Raw genomic sequence first — 27740 nt, 5'->3', positions numbered from 1 at the left:
CAGCCCAAAGGGACCGATGGGAAGGCCCCCCCGAATGGAAAGCACTCCGTTGCTGCAGGAGCCACCGGAGCCCCGACTATTCTCCCCCCCCCCTTCTGCCGATGTCTCCGGGGTCTCCCTCCAAGTCGTGTCCTTTCAAGCCTTTCATCTCCCTCGGGCCTTCCTTCCCCTCGGGATGCTGAATGGGGGCGGAGGCGCGTTGAGTGACCCTGGGGGTCCCGGGGGGGGGGCGCGAGGGAGGTGGCAGGGGGGGGGAGGGCGGCGCGGGGCGGGCGGGGGGCGGGGCGGGCGGGCGCCAGAGGCTCGGCGCTGCCTCTGCCCAGTGGCGGCCATAGGTGTCGCCGCCGCAGCTTCAGTACCAGCGGCGGAGCGGCGGCCGCGCCAGGCAGCTCGGCGGCATCCGTGCAGCGGTCGGCGGCAGGAGCAGCAGCATGGCCGAACCGGAGGCGGCGGCGGCCACGGAGCTCCCGCCTGCCCCCGGCCCGGAGGGCGAGGAGAGCCACGTCCGCTTCGCCCGCAAAGGCGCCCTCCGGCAGAAAAACTTGCACGAGGTCAAGGACCACAGTTCACCGCCCGCTTCTTCAAGCAACCCACCTTCTGCAGCCACTGCACAGACTTCATCTGGTGAGCAGCCCGCCCGGGTGGGGGGAAAGGAAGCTTCGCTCGCCCTCCGGTCGGGCTGCTTCGGCGCCGGCGTCGCCCTTTGGTTCGTCCCCCCCCCCGCCCGGCCCTCCTGCTCGGCTGCCTGCGCGGGGCGCCCTGCCCTCCCCCCACGCCTCCCCTCCGGCCTCGTGGCCAAGTGGCCAACTTTCGCTGGCCGCTTCTCAGGCCGGCTGATGGGTCGCCCCTCTCTCGCCCCCTCCCCGAGATCTGACCCGCCTCTCCAGTTAGCAGCCTTAGCGTGCCGGGCTTTCCCCAGTCTAGAACCCTCCGAACAGGATGAGCTACATGTTCCATGGTCCGCGGCCAGCTGGCGCCGAGGGCCGGGCTGAAAGGAGGCTGATAGGGATGGAGAGCTGCTCCCAGAGGAGGCCCCGTCCAGCCTCCCTCACTTCTCCGCCCCTGCAACTTGGGGTATTGGGGGGTGGGGGTGTCCTGGGAGTCGCAATGCAAGGCGAATAAGTCAGGAGGGCTGCCTTCCCATAAGCTACAGGGAGGGGCAAAGGGAGATGTTGTGGCCAAGCATGATGGGCACCTTCACCCAATGGTTGAATTCCCACCACCGGAGAGCCAGCTTTATTTGAAACTTCCCTGCAACCACTTGGGCCAAGCTGGGTGCTTCAGGAGGGGGAAATGGCCCTCTGTGCTGGCCCTGAACATCAATCCCCCCCAACAGAACAGGGATCTTAACTTGAGGGAGAAAACTCATGGCAGGGGGGAGGAGGGGGAAAGGAAGAGAGATTTTTGGGTCACCAGAGGCAAGAGAGAAACATGCAAGAATATCTCTTCTTTAAGCCTGGGCCAAATCTTCTTAGCTTACCATCCTCTATGATTTTGGGGCAAAAAAGAGAAGGTGAACATGGCTCCTTTAGCTGGGGTCTCCCCAGATGTGCTGAATACCCACACTTGTTACAGGAACCCTTAACCAGTGCAGGAGAAAGTGATTCCACAGCCAAGGGTTGATTGAAAAGGTAGTCTATGCTGGACCATGCTGAAGTCGGCTAAATTCCCCCTTCTTTACAAGGGTCATGGGAGGGGTCTACAATGGTGACTTCTCAGCCCCCTGGCAGTTCTCTCCCTCCCAGCCTGTCCCTTCTCAGCTCAGGAGGAACCAAAGGGGGTCTTCCCGCTCCTCTTCTCTGCGGTGGCAGCCCTGCTAGGGTCCATTTCCAGCCGTCCCAGGTATTGCTTCCCAGGTGTCTCAGCCAGCTGGGTCAGCAGCCCAGCGGGATGGAACTTAGACAGTTGGAGTCCAGCAGGGCTTGTGGGGCGCCAGGTTGGGGAAGGCTGTGCTTGGACCTTTTGTAGAGGGAGTCGGGGCCACCTTTGTGACCTCTTCCTCCTCGTCCAATGAAATGTGGCTTTTGGCTTTCTTTCTTTTCAACCTGTGCTGGACCTTGTGAAGGCTCCCCTGGAGACGCAGAAGCCACATTGAAGAGGATCCTGTTGGCCCCCTGAACGAATTATAACCGGCTCTTCTGTCCTTTTTCCTTTGCAGGGGATTTGGAAAGCAAGGCTTCCAGTGTCAGGGTGAGTTACAGGCTCAAGATGTATATTTTGTCTTGTGTGCGAGACCCGCGGAGGGCTCAGAACCTGTCAGTATGCAGGGCTCCGTCCTCTGGATGTGGCCGTAAAGGCTGCCTCGCTTTGGGAGCACAGGGTGGCTTTCAGGAGCGAGGCCTGCATCCTGCCGCATGCCGATGTCTGGTTGCGGCTGACTTAGTGTGTCTGCCACTGGGGCTTCTCTGGGCCAACTGGGCTGCTTGTCCAATGGGATCCTGTGGCCAGGAGGGGAGGTTCTCTGGGTGGGGGAGACTGCAAGTGAGTCCCCCTCTCTGCAGCCCACATCTCCTAGGAGCAGCTCTCGCCTTCCTGGCAGTTGGAGGGCTCAGCATCTCTTTATCTGGCCTCTGGCAGGCCGAGCGTGGAGGGCCTCCCTCTTCTGGCCAAGCTGCTCCTTCTCCCCCTTCAGGAAGGGAGCACTTTCACCCCATGACTGCTGGAGAGCTGGGAGGAAGCTCGGGAAAAAAGCAGCCCCTTCCTCTCCCTCCCTCCCTCCCTCCCTCCCTCCCTCCCAGCTGCCTGGCCTCTGAGCAGCAGTGGACGGCCCCCCTGGCAGCATCCAGGAGGTGGGGTGGCTGGTGAGGCTGAAGGGGAAGCGGAAGAAGCCGCCTTAACGTGAGGCTCATTTGAGGTGCTCCCCCCCCTCCCCACTGCTTCCTCTGTCTTTCTGTCAGTCATCTGGGGGCAGAAGGTGGGGGAGGAGGACGGAGGCAGCTGCCCCAAGGAGTTGCTTCTCATCCTGGCTTGCTTCTTCCAGGAGAAATGGATGGTTTGGTCCAGTTTGAGAGAGAGGGGAGATCCAGGCAGAGCGGGAGGAGAGGGGGGATCCTTTGCACTTGTAGGCAAGGCTTTGGGGCTGGTGAATTGGTTCTGTCACACACACACCACACACACACACCACACCGTTCCCCGTGAATGCTCAGCACTTTTTCTATGCAGAAAAGGAGCAACCTGAGGGGCCTATCTGGGATCCTGCCATAATTTAAATCATGTTCGTGTTTGAAATATGAAATTACAAAACTCTCTTGTTTAATAACATGCCGGACTGATTTGCAACCTTGTTTACTTCTTTTGAGGCGGGGGTTCTTTTCTTTTCTTTTTGGCCGCAGCTCTGATTTGTTTGTGTGTAATGTGAATATTTTATTCTGTTAGCCAGTTCTGAAAGCCGTTTGGATGGGAGGTAGAATATGATGTGATTGGGGAAATGGTGGGGTTTCCTGCAGTTTGTTTTGTGCAAAGAAGGTGAAAGGGGTGGAATTTCACACAAGGGGAATTTTTTGGTGCCAGGAATGTCCTGGTGGATTCCGACACCGTCTTCTTGGGCATGTAAAACCTTCTTCCCTCTGCAGTATTTACCCAGGGGAACCCCCCACCCCCACCCCAATGATGGATTGAATGCAATAGGTCAAAGAAAGGCCAACTGGGTTAGGATGATAGCATCTGAGTTTGTGCTGTAGTCATTTTGTTGAGTTCCTTTGAAGGAAACATAGAAACGTAAAGCCCTAGGGCTGGAAGGGACCTTGGAGGACCTAGTCCAACCCCCTGCTCAAGCAGAAGACCCTATGCCAGGGGTTCTCAATCTTGAGAAGTTTAAGAGATGTGGATTTCAATGGCCAGAATTTCCCAGCCAGTCAATTCTGGCCAGGACACATCTTCAAGTGGCCATGGTTGAGAAGCTCTGCCCTACACCATTCCTCACAATGGCTCTCCAGTCTCTTCTTCAATCTCCAATGATGAAGCACCCACAAACTCTGGGAGGCAAACTCATTCACTGAGATCGTCATAAAGGCGGGATTTAGCTTAACAGGAGATGTTCATTTCTTGCTAGGATTCCTCCTTTGCCAGGATCAGTTTACTTGCAGGATGAAGGAAGCCAGGAGGCTGTTGCAATTGGATAGTAAACATTGGGTTGTTTTCCCGTCAGGAGCTCTTCCTTGGGTGCTTTTCGCTGAGGAGTCCAGATTGTATTACTTGAGCTCTCTTAATACAGCCAAAGTCTTCACGAGATGTGTGTACAAAACTGAGTTTATTTAAGATGCTTCCCAACTGGATTTCATGAGATCCTGAAGGACCTGAAAAGGTCATTGTGTTGGAGTAGCTGAATTCCAAGGATGCTTGAAAAGAAAAGGGACATCTTGAGAATGAAACGGATCTGATAGGATTCTCACATTAGAGACGCCCCCCCTTGGTTCGCACGGCCTTCTTCCTGCCCTTTTTAAGGCTTCCTTGTTCTGGAGGCTTTGATTATCCACCAGCGGAGGTGGAAGACTCGGGTGATGGGTGGCTTCGGAGGAGAGAGAAAGAATGGGCCATCATTTCTACTGTCTTTGGGCAGATAGATCTAACTGTGGGGGGGGGGGAATAGGCACTGCTCCCACCGTGTATAGGACCCCATCAGAGGGGGAGCAGGATTAGAAGGCCAGGAGGATGCTAAGAGGTCCCGCATCTGCTTCGCACTCATGTTTCCCTCCTGCCTGTCCTCCTTTCCCCAGCTAAGCCACCTTCTCCCAAGTCCTGCCTTGAGGCCAGTTGAGCAGCTGTTTCAGAAGGCAGATGCAGGGGGGGGGAGCAGCCAGCACATGCAGCAACCTATGCAGTGGAGATTTGTATGCTGCCCCCACCCCCCAATAGTCATTCGACTCAGAGCACAAGTCAGGGACCATCATCCCAAATGTTGCATTTTCTGCCTGGGTTGAAATAAGGTTCTGTTTTACCTTCTAACTCGTAGCTCTGTGTGTTTGTGTGTGCGTGTGTTTGTGCAATGCACATGCTCATGTGGGATCCTTGCCTTTGCCTCTAGCCATTGATGGTCTCCAGCAGGCCAGAGAGAGTCCCTTGTTTGAGAAGCTCCTCCCAGCACATGGAGGCCTCGACTGCATTGGCCAAGCAGAAGAGCGTTCAGAGCATCTCCCATTCAAACTGTCTGGTTCACCCTGAGCCATCTCAGAGAAGTGGGAGGAGGAGAGACATGGCTATCTTGAGAGGAGGCGGTTTCTGATGAACAGCAGTTGGTGAACTGATCAAAAGGGCCTTCGCTTCGGAAAGAGCAGAGCTGCAGGCTGGTGGTATTGATTAGGAGAAAATTAATTACAAGGTGAAGCTCTCAGATACACCTTTGGGATTTGCATGCCGAAGAGTAATTCTTGCAGTTTTCTCTCGAGATCAATGGCCCCGGAATTAGAACTGTTAATATTGGAGATCTGGAGACAATGTTAATATTGGAGATCTGGAGAAATGTTATATGGAGATCTGGTTCCCAGCAAAAGTCCGTAAAATAAACCACCCTGTCCAGTTTCTGCATCTCCAAGTCTTCCAGTTGCCACCTGAGAACATGGAGGTTTGGTCAGATCATGCAGTTACCAGGCCCATGGCAGATCTGGAGGCTCCCCAACTTAGAAGTCTGGCTTCCCCCAGTTCTGCAGGTGTAGGCCTTGGCAGAAGCTTCAAAGAGATGGGAATCGGTCCTGGGCCAGGCCTCTTTGGCGTGTCTCAGCAACAGCAGTCATGAATGGGGGTTGTTTGGGGAGAGGAGGGTTTTTAGGATTCATGCCACACTTTCTTTGAGGAGAAAATCCCATTTTTCTCTCATTCTGTTTATCTGGCAGAGATTGAAGTCCTCAGGGGACAGCAGGGCTCAGAAGCCATGTTGACCTTCTCCTCCTGGCATGGCTCCTGGCACACTCTTTCTGCTGTTTGTTCTCAAAGCTCACAGGGCAGGGAGTTCCCAAATCCTGAACTTGTGGGTGTGTGGGCTTGTGTGTTTCAATTCTAGCACAATCCCAGATGGGAAATCGGGCCTTTTGTGTTTCCCGTTGTCTTCTTTCCTAGTGTTCTTTTGGTGCGGCATTCCGGTCGGCCATAAAGCAGAATCGATAGGCATTCAATTAGACATTGATCTGGAACTTAAAGCATGCTGCTGCCGACTTTCTTTTGCTGAGGCTTTTCTTCCTTCTCAGGAGCAGAGAAAAGCCTACAGAGGGCTAGAACAGTGAAATCCCTGACAGGGCAGCAAACTCTTCAGACGTACAGGCACTTCAGAAGGTTTCTTTGCTGGATGTGAAAATGGCCTTCCTCGGTTCCCTCTTTTTTTAGCTGCTCTGCGGTGCTCGGTTCTCTAAACTCCCACTTTCCCCTCCTCCTGCAAGACCCCTTGCCCATTGCTTGCCCATTAAACCAGCAGAGGCAGAAAGATGGGACCATGGTGGTGGTGGTGGTGGTGGCTCTTTCCTTGCCTCTCAGAATTTTGTATGCTATTCCGTGGACATCAAATGATCGTTGCCTCTTGATCCATTCTCTGCCTCTGAACTTTTTTCTTCCTTTAAGATCCCTTTCCTCTGTTTGGATGGAAGTGAGCAAATCATACATGTCTTTCCAACTGTTAATTCTTTGGTTGCCTTTTAGGGGAAGTCAAGGTGCTCCAATCACATTTTAGAGCTGTTAAGGCTGACGGGTGGTGTGTACCAATATATGCTTGATTTGAGGATTAATTGGTGCATTTGATGGCAGCATTAAAGGCTCCCCTACGTCAGGGTTTAGCAACGGGGTTCCTCTTCAGTGACTTTCTGGAGAAACATTGGCTCTATTCACATAGGCTGAACCTGAGTACTGTCATTCCATTTTTAAGGTTCATACCATACATTGAACTATGAACTAACCAAATAAGATGGAATAACACAACATGCTAAGCCATAACAAGACTAACAGAACGTAACAATAGCCATTAGCTAAGTTGGTATGTTGTGTGAAGGCATCTGCTAGGTCTTCACCTGATCTAGCTCAAGATGTTTGGTGAATCTAGCCAGGATTGGGGGGTTAACAAAGGAGATGCAGGCCTTTTAGGCACCCAAATTGTTATTCCTGCCTGCTGGTTGTAGAAGGGGCTAGCCCGTTGCACAGGAAGGACTTGTGTGTTCTTGAAGAGAAGGCGTTTATTCACAGACCTTCCATCTTCCAGCCAAACATATTGGTTGGTTTTATACATAACACCCAACTGCAGTTTGTTGATGCCACCATTCACATTTAATAAGAAACCATTAATCATAGTTTAGAAGCTCTTCTCCCCCCACTCCCACTCATGACTGCTGTTGCTGAGACAGGCCAAAGAGGCCCTTCATACAACTACTATCCCAGAAGACAATACTCTCCATTTGGTTTTGCTATGATTCATAAAACTGGTCCTTGTGAAGATGAAGGCATCCTGGGCTTGTCTCATATCAGAAAGTTGCGGGTGCAAAGGTTCTGGCCGAGAAGAGAGCTCTTGTGCTGCAGGAACTCTCTGGAATTGTTTTTAGCAGTTCTAAAACAAGCAGTGTTGGTCAGTTATTCTGCGTTGTCACTTTGTCAATTGGTCCTTGTTGCTAGGTCAGAAGCAGCTTTGGGCATTCCAAAGAAAGAACTGCAATTGAACTGTGCTTTCATCCTTCTTTACTGCAGATCCACTCAGATCTCCCCCTCCAAGACCAAGAGATCTAGGCATTCTCAGTCATTTCCTTAAACTTAGTGGCACAGTGGTTAGAGTGCAGTACTGCAGGCTACTTCTACTGACTGCAGGCTGCCTGTTATTTGGCACTTCAAATCCCACCAGGCTCAAGGTTGATTCAGTCTTCGGTCCTTCCAGGTGGGTAAAATGTGGACCCAGATTGTTGGGGGCAAGAGGCTGACTCTGTAAATCACTTAGAGAGAGCTGTAAAAGCACTCCGAAGAGATATATAAGTCTAAGTGCTGTTGCTGTTGGTAATGGAGGAAGATGATCAGTTTTTTGTTCAAGAGATGAGGAGGAAGTGAATGGGACTCTGTGCAGCCATTAGGCTATTTTTCTTTCTTGGAACCGCAAGGGAACTAAGACTCTCTGGTAGACACACACACGGCCCCACTTCTGGGAGATCACACAAGACTTAAACTGACTTATTGTCCCTTGGAATGAAATGTAGTTGCATACAGTTCTCAAAGGGTCTCCACCTCTAATATACACTACATCAAACAGGACAGGATAAATAAATAAATACAAAATTATGCCCTATCCACATATATTATATGACATGGAAAAACAACACAGGTAGTTCGGATGTATACGTGTACATGGGGAGATAAACGAATCTTGTGAGTTCACCAGAGGGATGGCAGAGAGAACAAAGCTATTACAGAATCAGGTAGTCCTGCTAGAAATCCTTGGAAACCTCGTCCTAGAGGGGAGCAAGAGAAACAGATCCTGGAGGTGGGTGGGGTCTCTAACAATGCTTGAGCTCTAAGCACATAGTATATAGACCAACCTGGTATAACCCTTTATAGTATGAAGCACATGTGATGTCATAACCATAGTCTAAAGTTACAGGCAAAGAAAGTAATGATCTAAGCTATTGCTCCCAATAGCTTAGAATAGTTTCTGTTCTTGTGGGGATAACGACCTACTGAGGAGCCATTCAACCTTGGATCACCACGAAGAAATGACTTTCGCTCCAGTGTTGGGGTCAGCCAAGGCCACAGATTATCCAGCTGTCTGGAAAGACAGCCTGTGGGTTCTTGAACTGGGTCTGGAGAGTGAAATGTTGTGGAGTAGGAAAGTAGGAAACTGCTCAAAGTCCGTCTTGCCACCTTTGCAAGAACCACACTTATCCTGATCATTGCAACTCACGAGAACCCCTAAGAGGAGGAGAGACACAATCTGCGGATCTTCCACTGCAGCTCTTTCTTCCTCTGGGCTGTTAGCTGAATTTTTCTACAGAGCACCAGGCGTAGAGTAAAAGGAGATCCCTGGGATAGAGGTTGAGCAGTCACTTAGACCTCAGGATGTGCCGTTGCTTTTCTAACCCTTAATTCATTGTCCCAAAAAAGCACCAGATCTTGATGGCAGGCTAAAAGAAAGCCTCAATGAACCTAGTCCACTAGCTAGTTAGTTCTCCGGGAATGCTCATTTTGTTGGTCTTGGCAGTTTGACCGCCCCGTTTTTGCTAATACGTAAAGTCTTCAGTTTTTGACACAGTTGGTTTCCAGGAGAAGGGGGAGGAAATCCACCCAAACATTTCTCCTGGCAAGATCCTCTCCCGCCCACCATGAATGAGGCAGGATTTTTCATGTAGCACAGCTCTAGGCAGCAGGAAGAGGACGTCTGCTCTGCTGTGCTGGGCACTGAAGGGTCATCGCAGTTAGGTCCAGGGTGTTCAGCCCTGGGGCCAGGCTTCCTACACCCCTAAAACTCAGGATTGAAGCAATTGCAGTGCTCACTTAACATGTTCTGTCCAAAGGGTTAAGGGGTTGTCTTACTTCACCCCAACTTGCTAAGACTTTGGCTATGATCCCCCAGCCAGATACTCTCTGGCTGCACTTAATTGTGGGGACCCAGACACTAAATTCAGGCTTTGGTTGTATCTGGGGTTGGTGCCATCATCATCATGCCTATGCTACCAGACTCCCAACAATTCTGGGCAATTTAGAAATGATTAAGAGCATTTAAAAAACAAGATTAAACACTAAAATGGCAGAAATGACTGACCAGAGCAGAAAAAAAGGCGCTTCCAAAGGCTGGGCGAGAGAAGCCAGTTCTTCAAGGCCCTCCAAAGCTCCATTAGGGTGGGGTCCATTTGGATCTCAAGGGAGGGAAAAACTCATTCTGGAGGGGAGGACATGGCCAAGAATTCACTAAAACACCTGAGCCAGTAATTAGCCTTGTACCTGTTCAGCTCAATTGCTCTTAGAAACTAACCCACTTTGAAGCCCTAATTAATTGACACAAAAAGCCACCAGTGCCCTTATTCATCTCTCGGTGTGCGTGAGAGCCCCAACTCTCCATGGGCCTGAACCTCTGAGTTATTTGGCTGTATTCGTTCTTTTGCAGTTGCGAAGCATTTCTCCTTTGCTTGCCATGTTGGTTCCCTCAAGAAGCTCTTAACGGAATAATAGAGTTGGAAGGACCTTGGAGGTCTTCTAGCCCAGCTCCCTGCTCAAGAAGGAGACCCTATCCAGGGGTGTCAAATTGGCAGCCCTTGAGCTGGATGCTCCACCACAGGCCTTGCCCACCCCAGCTCCACAAAGGCAAAAAAGTCGGAAATAATCACAATATGTGATTGAGTTTGGCACCCGTTCCCTATACCATTTCAGATTAATAGTTGTCCAATTGTTTCTTAAAAACTTCCAGTGATGGAGACCCACAGCTTCTGAAGGCAAGCCATTCCACTGGTTAACGGTTCTCATGGTCAGGAAGTTTCTCCTTAGTTCTAGGTTGTTTCTCTCTTGATAATTTCCATCCATGATTCTTTTCTTGCTTGGTGGTGCTTTGAAAAATAGGTTGACTTCATCTTTATGGTAGCCCCTCAAATATTGGAAGACTGCTATCACGTCATCCCTGGTCCTTCTTTTCTCTAGACTGGCCATACCCCAATTCCTGCAACCGTTCTTCATATGTTTTGGTCTCCAGGCCCTTAATCGTCTTAGTTGCTCTTCTCTGCATTTCTTGATTTTCTCCAGTGGGTTTCCCCTCCCCCCTCTTGATTTTAGGGTGATTGCAGTTACGGATTGCTGAACATCTTTCAAGTGTGGAGCAAAAATAGTGTGGGAGCTGTCCAATCTTCAAGTCCTCCTTGCCAAGCCATGCTTCCCTTGTGGTGCTGCCCCAGGGTAGCATTTGCCTCTTGAGCAATCACACCCCTTGTTGGCTCATGTTAACTGGATCCCTTTCACCTGGACTACTGCCAAACCACCTTGCTCTCATCCTAGACTTGGGCCTATATTTTTCCTACCCAGATGAAGAACTGCAGATTTCTCCCTGCTCAATTTCTTCCTCTCCTGCATTTCAAGCCATTGCTCAAGTCTTCCTGGATTTCTCCCACTTTTCTTCTAAGTATGAGCTGCTCCCCCTCCTGTCTCAGAGATTCTGGAGAGCGGTCTGGCAAGCAGTTCTTCCCTCAGTGGCTGAGGATGTAATCCCATCTGCCTTCGGGAGACCTGCATTTGTTTAAGTGCCCTCTGAGCTTCTCTTTCTCTTCCTCCACTGCTCTCTCTCCTTTCTCCGTGGCCTGAGACAGACCAGCCAGAGTCATGTGGTGGTTTCTGAGATGGAAAGCAGGAGTTACAAAGGCTCCTCCTTCTAATTGTCAGCTATTGCTGATTCTCAGGGACATCCCTCTGTGTGGTGTGTGTGTGTGTTTGTGGTGTGTTGTGTGGTGTGTAATGTGAGAGAGAGAGAGAGAGAGAGAGAGAGATGAGAGAGTAGAGGAGAGAGAGAGAGAGAGAGAGAGAGAGAAAGAAAGGAGTTTGGTTCAGAACTGCTTGACCAAAGCCATGTCCCTTTTTAAAGCATCTTGCAATGCACACAACAAGATGTGGGGCTTTGAATGCATGGATGTAATGTCCATTTTTTTTTGTTTGAATATTTTTATTTTATTTTCATAACATACACTCACCTGTATACTATACATAGCCCATATCATATAGTATTAAATAATAATACATCAGTTCTCTTGTCAACAATGCCCCCCAAAATAGAAACCCATTGTAGCTCTTCTGCTCTCATACACCTCTTTCTTCTACCACCCTCCAACTTTCTATCTTCCTTCCATCATCCCCCTCTACTCTACTTCCCCTCCCCCTCTACCACTCCTCTCTCCACAATCCACTCCCCCCATCCTTCTCATCTCCCCCCCTCTCCCATCCCTCTCTGCCCATCTTCTTCTTCCCACTCCTCCTCTCCTTGGCGTATTTCTGCTACATGTCAATATGCTTAGCCGGGAATCAAAAACATTGATTTAATCCACACATCACAAGATGTAACATGGTTTTATGGTTTTGGTTTAGCATGAAGTACAAGCCTATCCAATGATTTCTAGAACAAAGTATTTAAAAGGCCTGATTTAGTATCACACATGAAAATGCTTGCCACAGTAGCCAATGGCTCATGAAATTTTAGCTTATTAAATCGCAATAGCAATAGCCCTTAGACTTATATACTGCTTTACCGGGCTTTACAGCCCTCTCTAAGCAATTTACAGAGTCAACATGTTGCCCTCAACATTTTGGGTCCTTATTTTACCCATCTCGGAAGGCCGGAAGGACGAGTCAACCTTGAGCCTGGTGAGATTTGAACTCCCAAATTGCAGGCAGCCGTCAGGCAGCAGAAGTCACCTGCAGTACTGCACTCTAACCACTGTGCCACAAGCTGCATTTCATTTACACACGCTGTGTTCATTTCCATATTGCTTTCTCCTCAACGTAGATGGAGAAACGAGCAACATGGGCTGGATACACCCAAACACAGTTACTTTGTGTTGCACCTAACAGGCCAGGATTTGTAAGCCAGTCAGAAATTCTGACTTTGGACTGGAAACGACAGAAACAGAGATGGAGCAAAAATGGACCTCAGCAGATGCTGGCTGTCAAACCCTGCAAGGTGGACAAGCTCAGTAAATAAAAACCAATTTGATTTGTGGAAAGGTCTTTCTTGCCAGTTGGATAACGCAATAGGACCTGGAAAATAGTTATACTGATTGACTTATATCTCAGGCCATGAAGGCAGAGTTCCTTTGAGTCTTCTTCCTGTGGTCTCTTTCAATGGTCCTGTTCTACCTAGTCCATCTGGGGGTCTGTTAGATGTTCTACTATATTAGCTGAAGAAGCAATTTGGAGATATGTCTCCTCCAGAAAAGGAAAGTTTATTCTTTTGAGAGATCCGAGGTCTGGCATTGCTTTCAATGGGATGGGATGGTTCTTCTAGTTGCATCACTAGATTGCAACAAGCTAGAAGGCAAATTCTTCTGCAGCTCCTTCATTTGCTGTTGCTTCTATAAACTCTCCAATCTTGGCCTTTGTTGCAAATAGGCCAGCCCCTCCCTCCCTCCCTCCCTCCCTCCCTCCCTCCCTCCCTCCCTCCCTCGCACTGATCCCTTTGACTTTCCGCTCTTTTGAAATTCCTGTATCTTCTTCAGAAGAACAAGCAGCATGACCCCTTGAAGGAGGCAGCTGAATTATACTAACCGTGGCACGACAAAACCGCGCTCGTCAAAATAGCGGTGATAAAATCGCGTCGCTAAAGCCGCGACGTCATCACCGTGCGTCATCACCGCCGCGACAACAGCGCGGCGACAGAAGGGCGCTTTAAAACAGCGCCACGGCAGAAAGCTGATTTAAATTAAGGTAAGGGTTAGGATTAGGTTTAGGGGTTTGCTTTAGGGTTAGGTTTAGGGTTAGGTTTAGGGTTAGGTTTAGGGTTAGGTTTAGGGTGCTGAGTGCTTCAGAAGGCGCGGATTTGCCCTCCGCCCTTATGTCAGCGCGGTAAGGTCGCATTTGCTTTAGCGATTCGGACGGCGCGGATTAGGGTTTGCGCTTATGTCTCCGCGGATAAGGGCTTCGCGGTATTGTGGTGGAACCTACACTAACTGCTCCATTATGGCAGAGGCTGCCGTGTGTCCACACTGAATCTCTTGGTTTTCATGGTGCTGCAGATGTCTTTAAATGTTTAAAGCCTTTTTAAAAAAGCTTTAATGCTTTTAAAGCTTTCAGAGTTTTAATAATTTGCTTGGGGAACTGCCCCTTGTACACGTCTGGTTGGTATTCATACTCCATTTCTCAGAACATTACAGAACCCTGAGCAGAATTTTGTCATGAAGATTTGATCAACGGAGACTCAAGATGGAAAGGCATTTTGTCATCTTGGGCACCAGTGTAGTAAGGAGTGGTCCAGCGTGGAACTGGGCCCTCTTTGGGCATTCCCCTTCTCTCCACTGGGTAGTTGCATGCAAGGTATCGCAGCCTAGACTTAGGGTTTAGCTGTGTGCAAGATTTTACTTTGGTCCAGAAGACGATCCGAATGCAAGGGGCCTTGAATTCCACCAAGGGGGACTGCAGAATCACCCATAATATTCAAGAGAAAGGGCCTGTTGCGGGCCAAAACATTGTGCAGTGTTGAATGAATTGAAATTCCTCTCAATTCCTCCCCTTTAGGGAAATGTTGTTGACTGCTGGAGATGTATTTTGCACAGTCTTCATTCTGAATTGACTTTGACTTTCAGTTACATTAGAAAAATATGAATTGAGATCATGTTTATATTTAGACTTAGATTAGGAAATAGAAGGGGAACTCATCAAATTTGCAGATGACACTAAGCTGTCAGGAATAGCTGACACCCCAGAAGAGAAGCTCAAGATCCAAAAAGATCTTGACAGACTTGAACAATGGACCCAACAAAATGAAATTTAATGAGGAGAAAAGCAAGGTTTTACTCCTGGGCAGGAAAAGCCAAAGGTACAAATACAGGTTAGCTGAAACCTGGCTCAAAAACAGTAACAGTGAGAGGGATCTTGGAGTCCTAGTGGACGATCCCTTAAACATGAGCTAGCCATGTGCGGCAGCTGCCAAAAAAACGTAATACAATCCTAGGCTGCATTAACAGAGGCATAGAATCAAGATCCCGTGAAGTATTAGTATCACTTTATAAAGCCTTGGAAAAACCATATTCAGAATCCTGCATCCAATTTTGATCACCACATTATATAAAAATTGTTGACACTCTGGAAAGGATGCAGAGAAGAGCAAGAAAGATGATTAAGGGCCTGGAAACTAAAACATACGAAGAACGGCTGTAGAAATTGAATGTGGCCAGTCTAGAGAAAAGAAGAACTAGGGGGTGACATGATAGCAGTGTTCCAGTATTTGAGGGGTTGTCCCAAGGAAGAGGGTGGATCAACCTATTCTCCAAAACACCTGAGGACAGGACAAGAAGTAACAGTTGGAAGCTTATCAAAGAGAAATCCAACCTAGAATTAAGGAGATATTTCCTGACACAGAGAACAATTCATCAGTGGATTGGCTTGACTTCAGAAGCTGTGTATGCTCCATCACTGGTGGTTTCTAAGAAGAGAATGGACAGCCATTTGTCTGAAATGGTATAGGGCAGCGATGGCGAACCTTTTTTGGCTCACGTGCCATAAGTGGGGGGAGTGCAGGGGGGGTCATGTGTGGGTGTGCCACACCCATAATGCAACATGCAATCCCCCCAGTGCGCATGCGCGCATGAGAAGCGCTCCCCCATTTTTTGCATGCTTTTTTCACCCTCCCCAGGCTCCAGAGGCTTTATAGGAGCCTGGGGAGGGCGAAAACAGCCTCCTCCACACCCCCGGAGGTCCTATAAAGCCTCTGGAGCTTGGGGAGGGCGAAAAATGGCTTTAAAAAAGGCTGAACTCAGCTGGCCAGAGCGCGGACAAATGGCTCCGTGTGCCACCTGTGGCATGCGTGCCATAGGTTCGCCATCCCGGGTATATAGTTTCTCCTCCTTGAGCCGGGGGTTGGACTATAAGAGGTCCAAGGTCCAAGATCCAACTCTGTCATTCTGTTACTTCAGTTGAGAAAGGAGATGAGCCAAACCAACTGAAGTCCCCTCCTTTGATTCCTTTGAGGGTCTTTTGGCGACTTCTTGAAATGTGTCTCCCGCCCAGCCTTTGTCTGGAAAGGATTTTGACTTTCAGTTCCATCCGATAAAGTAGTAACCGCATCTGATTGACTGCAGAGCTTCCTGTAATTTGATGTGACTAATTTGGGCACAAGCTTGTGAACTGGCAGCTCTTCTGCCCTCTCTCACCCATGCTTCGAGTGGGAGGCATCTCCTTTTGTGCACTGCTGCCTTTCTTCCTTTCTAGACACATTGACTCATTTCAAACAACTTGGCTCTGCGGAATGATATTCCCATTTTCTTTCTTGGGTCAAAAGCAGTGCTGGCAGAGGAGGAGAGCAAATATTTTAATCCAACTCAGCTGAACGGTTACATAATTTTTCACCTTAAAACTGGATTACTGCTTTTTCTACCCGTGGTGGCTCACACACCTCCTCCCTTCCACAGATTCGCCAGGGGCAGGTGGATTTGAGGTGCCAGCAGCAAGAGCAAAGGGTTTCTGCTCCCAGGCGTTGGCCAAGGCGCCACCAGGCCTGAGGGCTGCTCTGTTGGGCTGCTCTGCATGGCTGGCTTAGAGCGGCTGTCCCATTCTTGGCACCCTTTGCCGCCCAGTCAAGGACGAGAGAGGGGCTTCACCCTCCCACCCCCTGAAAGGCAGCCCAACAACTCTCTTCTTCCAATGCTTCTTTGCAACTGCTCTTCGCTGCAGCTGATGCCCCGTCCTGATGGGCAGAGGGGCAGGCAGTCTGCAATGTGACTATTTCCTTTCCAGCCCCGACTGAGAGATTTTGCAGTCAGCTCTGAAATGGGGGCCCTTTGAACTCCAGAGGAAGCCAAGGTGCTGAGGCTTGACAGGGCATAATGTGTGACACACGCAGGCCCCTGTTGTTTTTATTCTGCTATTCCTCCAAGATCAAAACCTCACCGAGTGTAAAATGTATCACTGGGTATCAAATGTGGATAGATTAGAATAGCTCATAATTTTTGTCCACAGCATTTGCAAGGGAGAATTGCATTTCGGCCTTGAGATCAGGGCTGGGAAACAGGCTGGGTTTGGATCCAGGAAAAACCCAAATGGAAGGGAAGAAATCTCATCCTTAGAAACAGCCAGGAAGCCACTGCTGGGTAAGAAAGAAGCTGGGAGAAGCTTCTACCCAAGAGCTCCAGGTTGGGCACAAGAGGGATAAAACCTTTATGTTTTGAGCTTCCCTATACATACCTCTCTCCGTATACCGTCAAACAAGATGCTGGTTTAAACCTAAAGATGTTAATCTGAGTAGCTGTATGAGTAGGGAAGCTGAGTGGACTCTTCTAGAGAGTTTGGTTTTTTATGGGGTTTTTTCCTATTTTTTAAAATGATTTTTTCTTTTGGATTGTTGATTTTTTGTTTTTAAACTGTGTATGCTGCTCGTGTGTATGTATACATATATGAGAAGGAGAGCTATATAAATTTACCAAATAAAGAAAGAAAACATTAGAAAGGATGAAGAGAGGTAATCTAGAAAGTCTCAGAAAGTCAGTGACAACTGGAGAGAGGGAGAGGGAGAGAGGTGGGGAGAGGGATGGAGGGAGAGAGAGAGAGAGAGAGAGAGAGGGAGAGGGCTCCTTTATATCTTGCTCATGTTTTATCCTGGGACTGAATCTATTTAGCTCTTTCAAGAAAGGTGATATTTTTGACCACAGGCATCTGTCCTACCACCATGTCCTCCTGGAAGACATTTTAAAAATAGCCCCTTGGCGGTCTCTTCTTTTCATTCTCCTCTTTGACATCCTAATTGTGCATGGGCAGAATCAGGGTTTATCTACAGGCAATTTCTGTGGCTGTGAAGCAACCCCTCCCCCCAAAAGACCAATTTGCTGCCCTAAAACGGATGTTCTAGAGAACAGTCCTGGGGTTACCACTGAAAAGAATGGAAAAGGAAGGAGCGTAAGTGGGGTGCTGGGGAAATCCAGCTTCTGTTTTATAGGACAGGGGTTCCCAAACTCTGGGCCCCGGAGCAGTACCACACCCCATCCAGTCTGTGGAAAAATAGCTTTCTACTGTGCCGGTCCTGTTGACCAAAAGCGACTGCTGTTGTAGGAAGTCAACTGCAAGGACCAACTTCATTCCAGTCATCTTTGGAGCTATGATCAGAGCAAAGGCTGCCAACTTCTGTTCCCGGAGAAACCCCTTCTCCCAGCTTCTAGCACTTACTTTCCATTAAAAGAAAGCCTCTAGTCCAGCAGAGCTCCTCAGGCCTTGACCACTTCAGATGCCCAAGAATAGTCTTCTTTGACCAAAGGAAGAAATGGTATGGCAGATACCCCACTGTGAGTGGGTGAGGGAGAGGCACCGCGCTTGTCCTCACTCCTCCTGGGTCTGCTTTGTGTTAGGGAGGAGGGGTCCTTCCTCAGGTAAAGGTGGAGGTTTGGGGTCATGGGCTAAAGCCCCTTGGCAGCTCAAGGGGGCTTTGCTGTTGGACCTCGGGACTTAGCTTTGCTTTGTTGGCCTGCTTAATAAGTTGTCCCAAGCAGGGAGCTCGATTAGTTTACAATTCATAGATTATATAAATCAGGGGTGAAATCCAGCAGGTTCTGACAGGTTCTGGAGAAACCGGTAGTGGAAATTTTGAGTAGTCGGAGAGCCAGCAAATGCCACCTCTGGTTGGTCCCAGAGTGGGGTGAGAATGGAGATTTTGCAATATCCTTCCCCTGCCACACCCACAAGCCTTGCCCACCAAGCCACGCCCATAGAACCGGTAGTAAAAAAAAATGAATTTCACCACTGATATAAAGTGAAAAATAACTCAGCCAGTGGGCAATGTGGGTGCCCTCTGTGGAATGCGGTTGCTGGGTTCTTCCATTTGGAGGGGAAGCCTAGGGATGGGGCTGCCAGTGGGAGGGGACCCCTTCCATGGGCTTCATTCCCATCTGCAATCTGAGCATATCCTGGGTTCTGAAACAGCTCCTCCAGCCAAGCCTTTTGTCCAACCGTCTCATCACGAGGTCCATCAGCAGGCCCCCTGAGCTGCCTTCTCCTCAAAAGGAAGTCAATTGTGAAGGGGGTCGCACATTAAGACCCAGCAAACCGCCTTCCACATAGGCACCAAAATTGGTTATTGGCTGAGTCTTATTCCACCATCCCCACTTTATAAACCTATGAATTTTAAACTAATCGAGCTCCCTGCTTGGGACAACTATTAAGCAGCCAAACAAAGGAAAGCTAAGCAAGTTGTGCTTTGTGAATGCAATGTTTAATCTGTTCTATGAAGTCATAAAACGGCTGCTGGCAATGGCAGAAAACTGAAGGGGGAAAGAAGCGGGGGACCTTAAACTAAACAAGCTCAGGCTGAAGAAACTGAGGAGGGGGCCACCTCCCCAGGGAGAAGCCTCCTTAGGTCTGATGAAAAACCTGAATGAGGCAGTGGGCTGTTGAGCTCAGCCCTGGCCCAGACTTCCTCAGTTAGAGGTGCTTCTCCTTGCATTGCTGGAATGCCAGAAGAAGACCCCGTCTTACTTTGTCTATTTGCATCAAGAGCTCCACTTGAGGTCAAGCAGATGGGACCCATGGCGGACTCCCTTGCTGAGGAGAGGGAAGTTGGAAGCAGTTTGGAAGTGGGCTTCAGGCACTGGTCTCCCTTGTGCACATTGCTTTAACACTCTGCAGATGGAAGGACTGAGCCTCAAGGAAAGCCAAGTTCTGGACTTTGAGAACACACAGGCCAATAATAGAAACAGAATTTTCTATGCAATCCTTCTTCAAGTGCAGCACCAGGTCCATTTCAAAAGATTCTGAGAGTAGAGGAATTGCTCGGGGAATTTCTTTGCAATTTTGTGTTCCCAAGCTTTTTGTGACATCTGGCTGGCAAGATGAAACCTCTGCATGTGAAGTTCAGGCAGTCTAACCTGCAATTGTCACACCAAACCTCGGTTGATTGCGGGTTTTCATGGTCCAGGAAGGAGGTGAGGCACAGTTGTTAACTGTAGAGCTGTTACTCTAGACGACTCCTACTCTTGTGCTAAATCAGGGGGTGCAATACTTTATTGGCAATTTTGGGAGGTGCATTCCAAACTCCACTAGTGTGTGGAGCTGTGCAGCTTGGTTTCCATAAAGCTTTTTTTGGGAAGTGGGCTGGGGGGAGCCAAGATGAACATTGAGAGGGAGGACAGCATCCTACCTTCTCCAGGTCCCTTAAACCCCAAAGTTGCTTTTCCCTGAGTGTGTAGGAGGAAAGAGAATGGGAGACATAGCTGGCTGTAGCGTTCTGTACAGGTGGATGCAAAATTCAGGATAGGGCTTGGATTTCAGAAGGAAGTGCCAACAAATCCCCCTCGCACGATCAAACGCTGGTAGGTTTTTCCGACTTAAGCATACTTTGGGAAACTGTTACAAGCAAAGTGACTGCTATATAGACTTGTTCTCCCTGGGCCATTGGCCACAGCCTTCTCTCCTGTTGTCAAGAAAACAGCAAGTGTTCTTTGTGAAGTCCCCAGATTCAAGCTTGACTTGACCTTGCCAAGAACAAGTTTTCTCAGTTATGCCCAGGATTGAACCTTTGGCTCCCCAAAGGTCTGCATGTTGCCACCAGGATCTCATGAAAGATGGAGTTGGGGGTCACCCTTCACAGGAGTGCGGTTTCTTTTGCTTCACCACATTTGGGTGAATGCAATCAGTTCTGGTTTATTCATTGTTAAACAAAGCAGGGTGGGGATGTTCTTTGATTGTGGAGAAGTGGGCTTGGTGCAAGCAGAAGGGAGGAGGGGGAAGCAGAGAGTAGGCCACACGTCCCCCCCTCTTTTTCTGCAAGGGAGTTGACTGCTTTCTGAGCCAGATGGCTTCCCCTGACGTCAGAGATCCTTGGCATTTGAACGGGACAGGTGCCTTCAATAATGCAAGAGTGGAGGGAAACTTGGTGCTCTCTTTTCCTCCCTTGGCAAAGAGTGTGGCTCAGAATGAGCTCTGCCGGCTCCTTGAACTCTCCCTCCCTCCTTCCTTTCTCTCTCATCATTTCTCTTCCAGGCAGCCGCGAAGAGGCGGAAGTGAAGGTCTTCAGCAAATAGGAAGTGCTGCCTTCTTAAAGCCTCCATAAATACAGTGTTCTCCTTGCCTTCTTTTTTGAAACAAAAAGCAGATTCACGAGGCTGCGTTGGATAGTCAGAGAAAGGAAGCGAAGGGGGAGAGAAGAGGCAACGTCTGCACCTTTCCCCTTTTGGTTCAAAGTGGGTTTTAAATTTGGGAGGCAATTTTCACTGGAAAAAGAAAAGCATAACGCATCCCCTGGCCCCCAGTCAGTCACCCTGAATTTCATCTTCCCAGGCTTATTTTCTTTAACAGAAAGATTTGTGCTTTCAGTGTCTTTGAGTGTTAAGTTGTCATCCGAGCTTTATTTCCGAGCCGGAAAGCCTTATTCCCATATTTAGCCATTAGAGAAAAACAGCTTTTGAAAAATAAATAAGCCTTGATCCTGGATTCATTTCCTGCCTGTGGGGAAGTTGAGAAGGAGGCAGAGAGGGCCCAGCTTATCTTTCAGGAGAAGTCTCACTCATCCTTTTCCATCCCCTCTAAAACAAGGATGCCACAGCTTTGCTCCCTGCACTCACCCTGCCCAGTTTTGGATGGGAGAAATGGGGTTTGGGTGTGTTCTGGGACCACATTGGAGTTAATTGACATAAATGGAGTGAATCAATTATGGGTGAAAGAATTATTCCAGATGTATCACACAGCTCTTTCCCTTTACCCTATTAAGCCCAAATTCTGCAGAAACCTTGGAATGCTGCTTGGACACTCCCGAGGGTTGGAGCTCCTATGACCGGGCATTTTGGTTATAAAAAGCAAAAACTGGGCTCCTATTGGAGGCTGGTGGTGAGGGAGAGGCCACAAACACTTGTTTTGAGGCCCCTTTCTTTCCACCTGCTCCCCACCCCCATCCATCCTGCCTCATCAATTTGTGGCTGCCCAGAAAACAGGTCGGAGGCTGCCAAACAAGGAGGGGCTGCTGGGGGATTTGCAGGAGAGAATCTGTGCACCGGGGAGGGGTTGGGTTAGCTAGACTCCCAGCCCCCCCCCACCTCTGATCCAGTGGTGAACAACGTTGTGCATTTGAGGCCATGTGGACCTGAATGATAGGAAGGGCTGAGAGGCATTAGGGAGCCCCTGGGATGGATTGGCCCTTCCCCCGGCACCTTTTTCATCCTGGCAGGTTTTGTGGGGAGTTGCTGAGAGGGTCTGCCCAGCTTGTGTGATCTTGCAAGAGAAATCTCTCACTTGTCTTGCTCACCAGGCTTCCTCAAGTGCCGATGAGTAGATTCTGGGTAGTCACATACATTTGCCCACCATTCTTGGCTTAACAGCTGTGGCTGTGGGTACTGCCAGCACTGTCTTCTCTGCATCAAAGAATCAGGCTATTGAGGTTAGGGGGTATTTTTCTTCCTCCCTTCTGTGGGATTCTGACACATGACTCAGAGGGAGGGGCCTAGAAGGGAACCCCCAACATTCCCCACTGCTGTCCCAAAGGTGCTTTTTCTGGAGGCAACTGGACTTTCTGTTTTTTTCTTTGAAGATGTTTCTCTCCAAGAAGCTTCTTCAGCTCGACTGGATGGTGGGGAATGGAAGAATTTATACTCCTTGCAGAATGCTGGTCCTTTGCATCCTTTTAGAGGTTCCTTGAAGCACTTGGAGGTTTATCTGTTGTCCTCAGGTAACCTGAGTTAGTCCTCCTGGTTCCTTTTCTCTGGAAATCCATTCCTTCTCCCACACCATTCAAAGATTGTTCATCCCAAATTGTATAGCTAAAAGTCTGTAGAGATTCTCAGTAATGCAAGTCCTGGTTGTCCCAAAGGTTCTTTTTTCAGGAGGCAACTGGACTTCCTTGTTTTTTCTTTGTTTCGCTTGTCATCCAAGAAGTTTCTTCAGCTCTGACAGGATAGTGGGGGAATTCCCAACTGCTGCCTAACTGCCCCTCCCCTTGGGAAGCACTGGGGAATTTTTCAGAAATTTTCTTCCTCTACAGTTCCAGCCTATCCCACCCCCCATTTCCCTTTATGACTTTTTCTTCACCAGTTTCTCTTCCCCCTTTGAATTTGGCCCCATTCTCACAGTCTTTGGAGAGAGAATGGGCTGGGGGACAGACAGACATTCTTGGTCCACTGAATGGAACATCTTTTCAGCATTCCAGAGAAATTTAGGGAAAGCAGGGAGTGTCTAACTTCAGGAATTCTTCCAGCCCCTTTTGGGGAGTTATCCTGCTATTCATCAGGCCAACTGAGGGACAGAGGGAGATGCAAGCCCCTTTAAATAATTCTTTTCCAACTTTCCATAGGGCTGGCAGAACAAAAGGAAAGTTACGCCTGGAGGTTTTGCAACAGGCTGTGGTGGGTATTTCCACTGACTTAAGAATCCCAGCACTTTTGGGAACAGAAGCATGAAAACCCCTTTGCCAGCCATCAATATTTTTGTAGCTGCATATTATTATTATTATTATTATTATTATTATTATTATTAATAATAATAATAATAATAATAATAATAATATACAATTGTATCACAGCGGCCAGTTGTTTCGCTGGATTTGGCATAGGTTACTAGTCAGGTCCCACCTAGGGGCCTAGGACGTTGTAACATATTTTCGTAATATGCATGCAGATCCAAGCAGTGCGGCTTTTTGCATTTGACTGATGGTGATTTTGTCAATTTTTAACTGTTTTAAATGTAATTCCAGTGCTTTTGGAATAGCACCCAGTGTGCCAATTACCACTGGAATTACCACTGCTGGTTTGTGCCATAGTCGTTGAATTTCAATTTTTAAGTCCTGGTATTTTGCAATTTTTTCATGTTCATTATCAGCGACCCTGCTATCACCTGGTATTGCGATGTCTATGATTGTGACCTTATTTTTCTCAACCAGTGTGATGTCTGGTGTATTATGCGCCAGTATTTTGTCTGTTTGTATGCAAAAATCCCATAAGATCTTGACCATCTGATTTTCGGTGACTTTTTCAGGCTGATGTTCCCACCAGTTTGTTGCTGTTTTAATATTATAATTTTTGCACAAATTCCAATGGATCATTTGTGCTACTGAATTGTGCCGCAATTTATAATCAGTCTGCGTGATTTTTTTACAGCAGCTGAGTATGTGATCAACAGTTTCATCAGCTTCTTTGCAAAGTCTGCATTTGGCATCATCAGAGGATTTTTCGATTTTGGCCTTAATGGCATTTGTGCGGATAGCTTGTTCTTGTGCAGCCAGGATTAGTGACTCTGTTTCTTTCTTTAATGTACCTGTTGTTAACCATAACCAAGCTTGTTCACTGTCCACTTTATCTTTTTTTTCCCCCAGAAATTGGCCATGCAGTGCTTTGTTCTGCCAACTCTCCATTCTTGATTTTATCACATCTTTTCTGTATTCTTGTTTTGTCTGTTGGGCCTTCAGTAGTTTTTTGTTCTTTACTTCAATTAATAGATGTTCTTGACTTTCTTTTAAATAATCAGCCAGTGCATGTTTTTCTTCCTCAACTGTTTGCTTCACTTGTAATAATCCTCTGCCACCTGATTTTCAGGGCAGGTAAAGTCTATCAGTATCACCACGTGAATGTAAACTGTAGTGCATTGTCATTAGTTTCCTGGTTTTTCGGTCCAAAATGTCCAAATCAGCTTGTGTCCAGTTAACTATACCAGCTGTGTATCTTATAACTGGTATTGCCCAGGTATTTATGGCCTTGATTGTATTTCCACCATTCAATTTAGATTTCAAAATTTCCCTAACTCTGTTGGTGTACTCTCGCCTGACAATAGTTTTTACTTCTCCATGCTTGATATTATCCAACTGCAGAATGCCTAAGTATTTGTAGGCTTCATTTTCGTTGCATTTAATTAGTTGGCCATTGGGCATTTCAATTCCCTCACATGCAGTGATTTTGCCTCTTTTTATGGATACAGTGGCGCATTTTTCCATGCCAAACTGCAGTGAAATATCGGTGCTGAATACTCGGACTGTGTTTGTCAATGATTGGATTTCTATTTCTGACTTTCCATAGAGTTTCAAATCATCCATATATAGTAAATGCGAAATTTTTTCAGCTTCTTTGGCTGTTTGGTAGCCTAATTTCATTTTTTTAAGGTTACTGATAGTGGGATCATTGCGATGATGAAGAGAAGAGGTGAAAATGAATCACCCTGGAAAATTCCTCGCTTGATATTAACCATTCCGTAGATCTCGTTCCCTACTGCCAACTCAGTTCTCCATTGTTTCATCGCCTTTTCAGTAAAGGATGTAATATTTTTCCTAATGCCAGTTGTTTCTAAGCATTTTATGATCCAACTATATGGCAGTGAGTCAAATGCCTTTTTGTAATCAATCCAGACCATATTCAAGTTCGTTTTTCTGTTCTTACAATTTTCTAATATCATTTTATCAATTAGGAGCTGATCTTTTGTGCCCCTGCTCCTTCTTTTGTTGCCTTTTTGCTCTACTGGCAAGATGTTGTTTGTTTCCAAATAATCCATCATGTTATCTGCAATAATGCCTGTGAGTAATTTGAAGGTTGTTGGCAAGCATGTTATTGGTCTGTAGTTTTCAGGTGTTGTTCCTTTAGTTGCATCTTTCTGAATCAAGTATGTTTTTCCAGTTGTCAACCATTCATCAATTTGGCCCTTTTGTAAAATTTCATTCAGTTGCCTGGCCAATATTGCATGTAAACTGGTCAGATATTTGAGCCAGAAACCATGTAATTGGTCCTTTCCAGGTGATGTCCAATTCTTTATCTTTTTTACTCGATTTTTGACCATCTCAGTTGTTATTTCTAATACTTGCATTTGTTTGTTGCCAATGCTTTTCTCAAAGTCATGTATCCACTTTGCTTCCTTGTTGTAGTCCTTTGCATTTTCCCACAATTCTTTCCAGAATTCAACTGTGGCCTGCTTTTCTGGTTTTTCACTTTTGGTGTCACCATTCACATTAAGACTTTGATAAAAACACCATTGGTCTGATCGAAATTGCTGATTTTGATTATATTGGATGATTCGTGCCTCATATCTTTCAATTTTTCTAGCTGTAGCTATTATCCGCTGTTTTACAATCTCTACAGCTTCATTGATGTTTCTTGTATCCAATCTATATCTTCTGATTAGCCGATCTATGATTTTGTTGTTTTTAAGCTGTTGCTCATGCATGTTCTTTAAGTTACTAGCATCTGCCCTTAATTTTTTGACTTTTTGTTCTAATCGGATTTTCCACTTTGGCTTTGATGCTTTTTCTGTTGTGTGACTAGGTACTTTGATTTTAATGCCTAGTTTATTAGTGACTATTACAGCTGCGCTGTACATTAACTGGTTCGTTTCCAAGATGGATCCCGATTCAATTGTTGAAAACACTGCATTAACCATTTTCATGATAGGGGCCAAAATTTTCTTAGGCACAGTTTTAGTGATGGCAAACATTGCCTTTCCTCATTAAGCAGAAAATGCTCCATGATCTTATCCTTCAATTCTTTTTGTTTTTGAGTTTAGTTCATCAGTTGGTTCAGTGATAACTGGTTCTAGTGGTGGTGGTGTTATTTCCTCCCCGAGAGCTTCTTCTGGGAGTTCTACTATAATGTCTTTAGTTGTGTCTTGAATATCAGTTATTTCTGCTTGTGATATTGTTTTTTTGGTTTTGCAATTTGCCTGAATTTCCTCAAGTTCAACTTCACTAAACACTTTATTCCGTATAATAAATCGCCTTTGATCTGCTAGTCGTTGTTCACTAACATTTGAATCTGGAGATTGTTGTTTCCATAATTCATACATTCGCTTTAAATAACCTCTTTTTTCTGGCTCTGAGTTGTAGTAACAGGCCATTATGGCATGGTTTTCATCTGCACTATATTTTTGTCGTTTTGTTGGCTGGTCCACTTGTAGCCCACTTGTCGATAGATGTCCAGGGACCCCAACATCCCTTGTTAACCTGCGCGACGACCGATGCGTTATAAAATTTCTATTCGTTTCTTTCACCATATTGTATGGGTTGGTGGGGTTTTTTTTTTTAATGGGGCCAGGTTACCAACCTGACCCCAACCCTCCTCCTTTCTCATCCGGGCTTGGGACCAGCAACGGTGGAGTTGTTGTTGTTGTTGTTGTTGTTGTTGTTATTATTATTATTATTATTATTATTATTATTATACAATTGTATCACAGCGGCCAGTTGTTTCACCGGATTGGGCATTGATTACTAGTTGGGCCCCACCCAGGGGCCTAGGATGTCGTAACGTATTTTCGTAATATGTGTGCAGATCCAAGCAGTGCGGCTTTTTGCATTTGACTGGTGGTGATTTTGTCAATTTTTAACTGTTTTAAATGTAATTCCTTTAAAAATTGACAATTACAGGCTGTGGTGGGGATTATTATTATTATTATTATTTAAAAAAACAGAGACAACGTGGAAATTTATTTTTGACTGAGCACTGCCCTGAGTTTGGCTGAAGGTCCCTGGCTTTGAGGCCTGTAGCGTTCTCTTGTGAATGTGCGTGGAATATATGTGTGTGGTTTGGGTTCGTTTACGAGAGGGGAAAAGGCAAGCTCCCACCCCCCCTCCATCCAGCCCATCCAGCTGTGCTGTTTAACTGAATTGGCAGCCTGGAGTAACCTCTGAGGGGCCTTGGAGAGAAACAACATAGAGCATGCATTAAGTAAGGAGATGAAACACGGAAGGGTTGTGACCCCTTTGAGGGAGATTCTTTGGGCTGCCAGATCCCAGGGAGCAAGTGCCCCCCTAGCCCACCCTTGTAGGGAGGATTCAAGGCTCAGCTCCTGCTTACAGTAAATCTTTGGCTTATGAACACAATGGAGCCCAAAAACTCTTAGGCGAGACATTTGTGAACTGAGTTTTGCCCCATTTTACAACCTGTCTGGCCATGGTTGTTAAGTGAATCACTGCAGTTATTAAGTTAGTAGCATGATTGTTAAGTGAATCGGTCTTCCCCATTGGGTTTGCTTGTCAGATGTTCGCAAAAAGGGATCACATGACTTCAAGATACGGCAACTGTCATAAACGATCTAGTAATTTTGATCATGTGACCACGGGGATGCTGCAATGGGCATAAGTGTGACACATGGTTGTAACTCACTTTTTTCAGGGCTGATGTCACTTTGAATAGTCATTCAAAGAATGGTTGTAAGATGAGGACTACCTA

At 47.2% G+C, this 27740-nt stretch overlaps 1 protein-coding gene across 1 annotated transcript in view; it reads left to right on the top strand.

The window, feature by feature from the left end:
• The first annotated feature begins 345 nt into the window (after positions 1–345).
• PRKCB (protein kinase C beta) overlaps positions 346–27740 on the top strand; it is a 242315-nt gene continuing 214920 nt past the window's right edge. The window contains 3 exon segments of the mRNA XM_032231081.1: positions 346–561; positions 564–624; positions 2159–2190. Coding sequence (XP_032086972.1) covers positions 432–561; positions 564–624; positions 2159–2190 — 223 coding nt within the window. The 5' untranslated portion in view covers positions 346–431.

The sequence above is a fragment of the Thamnophis elegans genome, chromosome 14, assembly GCF_009769535.1.
Source record: "Thamnophis elegans isolate rThaEle1 chromosome 14, rThaEle1.pri, whole genome shotgun sequence".
NCBI lineage: Eukaryota > Metazoa > Chordata > Lepidosauria > Squamata > Colubridae > Thamnophis > Thamnophis elegans.
The sequence above is the reverse complement of the archived record's forward strand: the minus strand, read 5'-3'. Positions and strand labels throughout refer to the sequence as shown.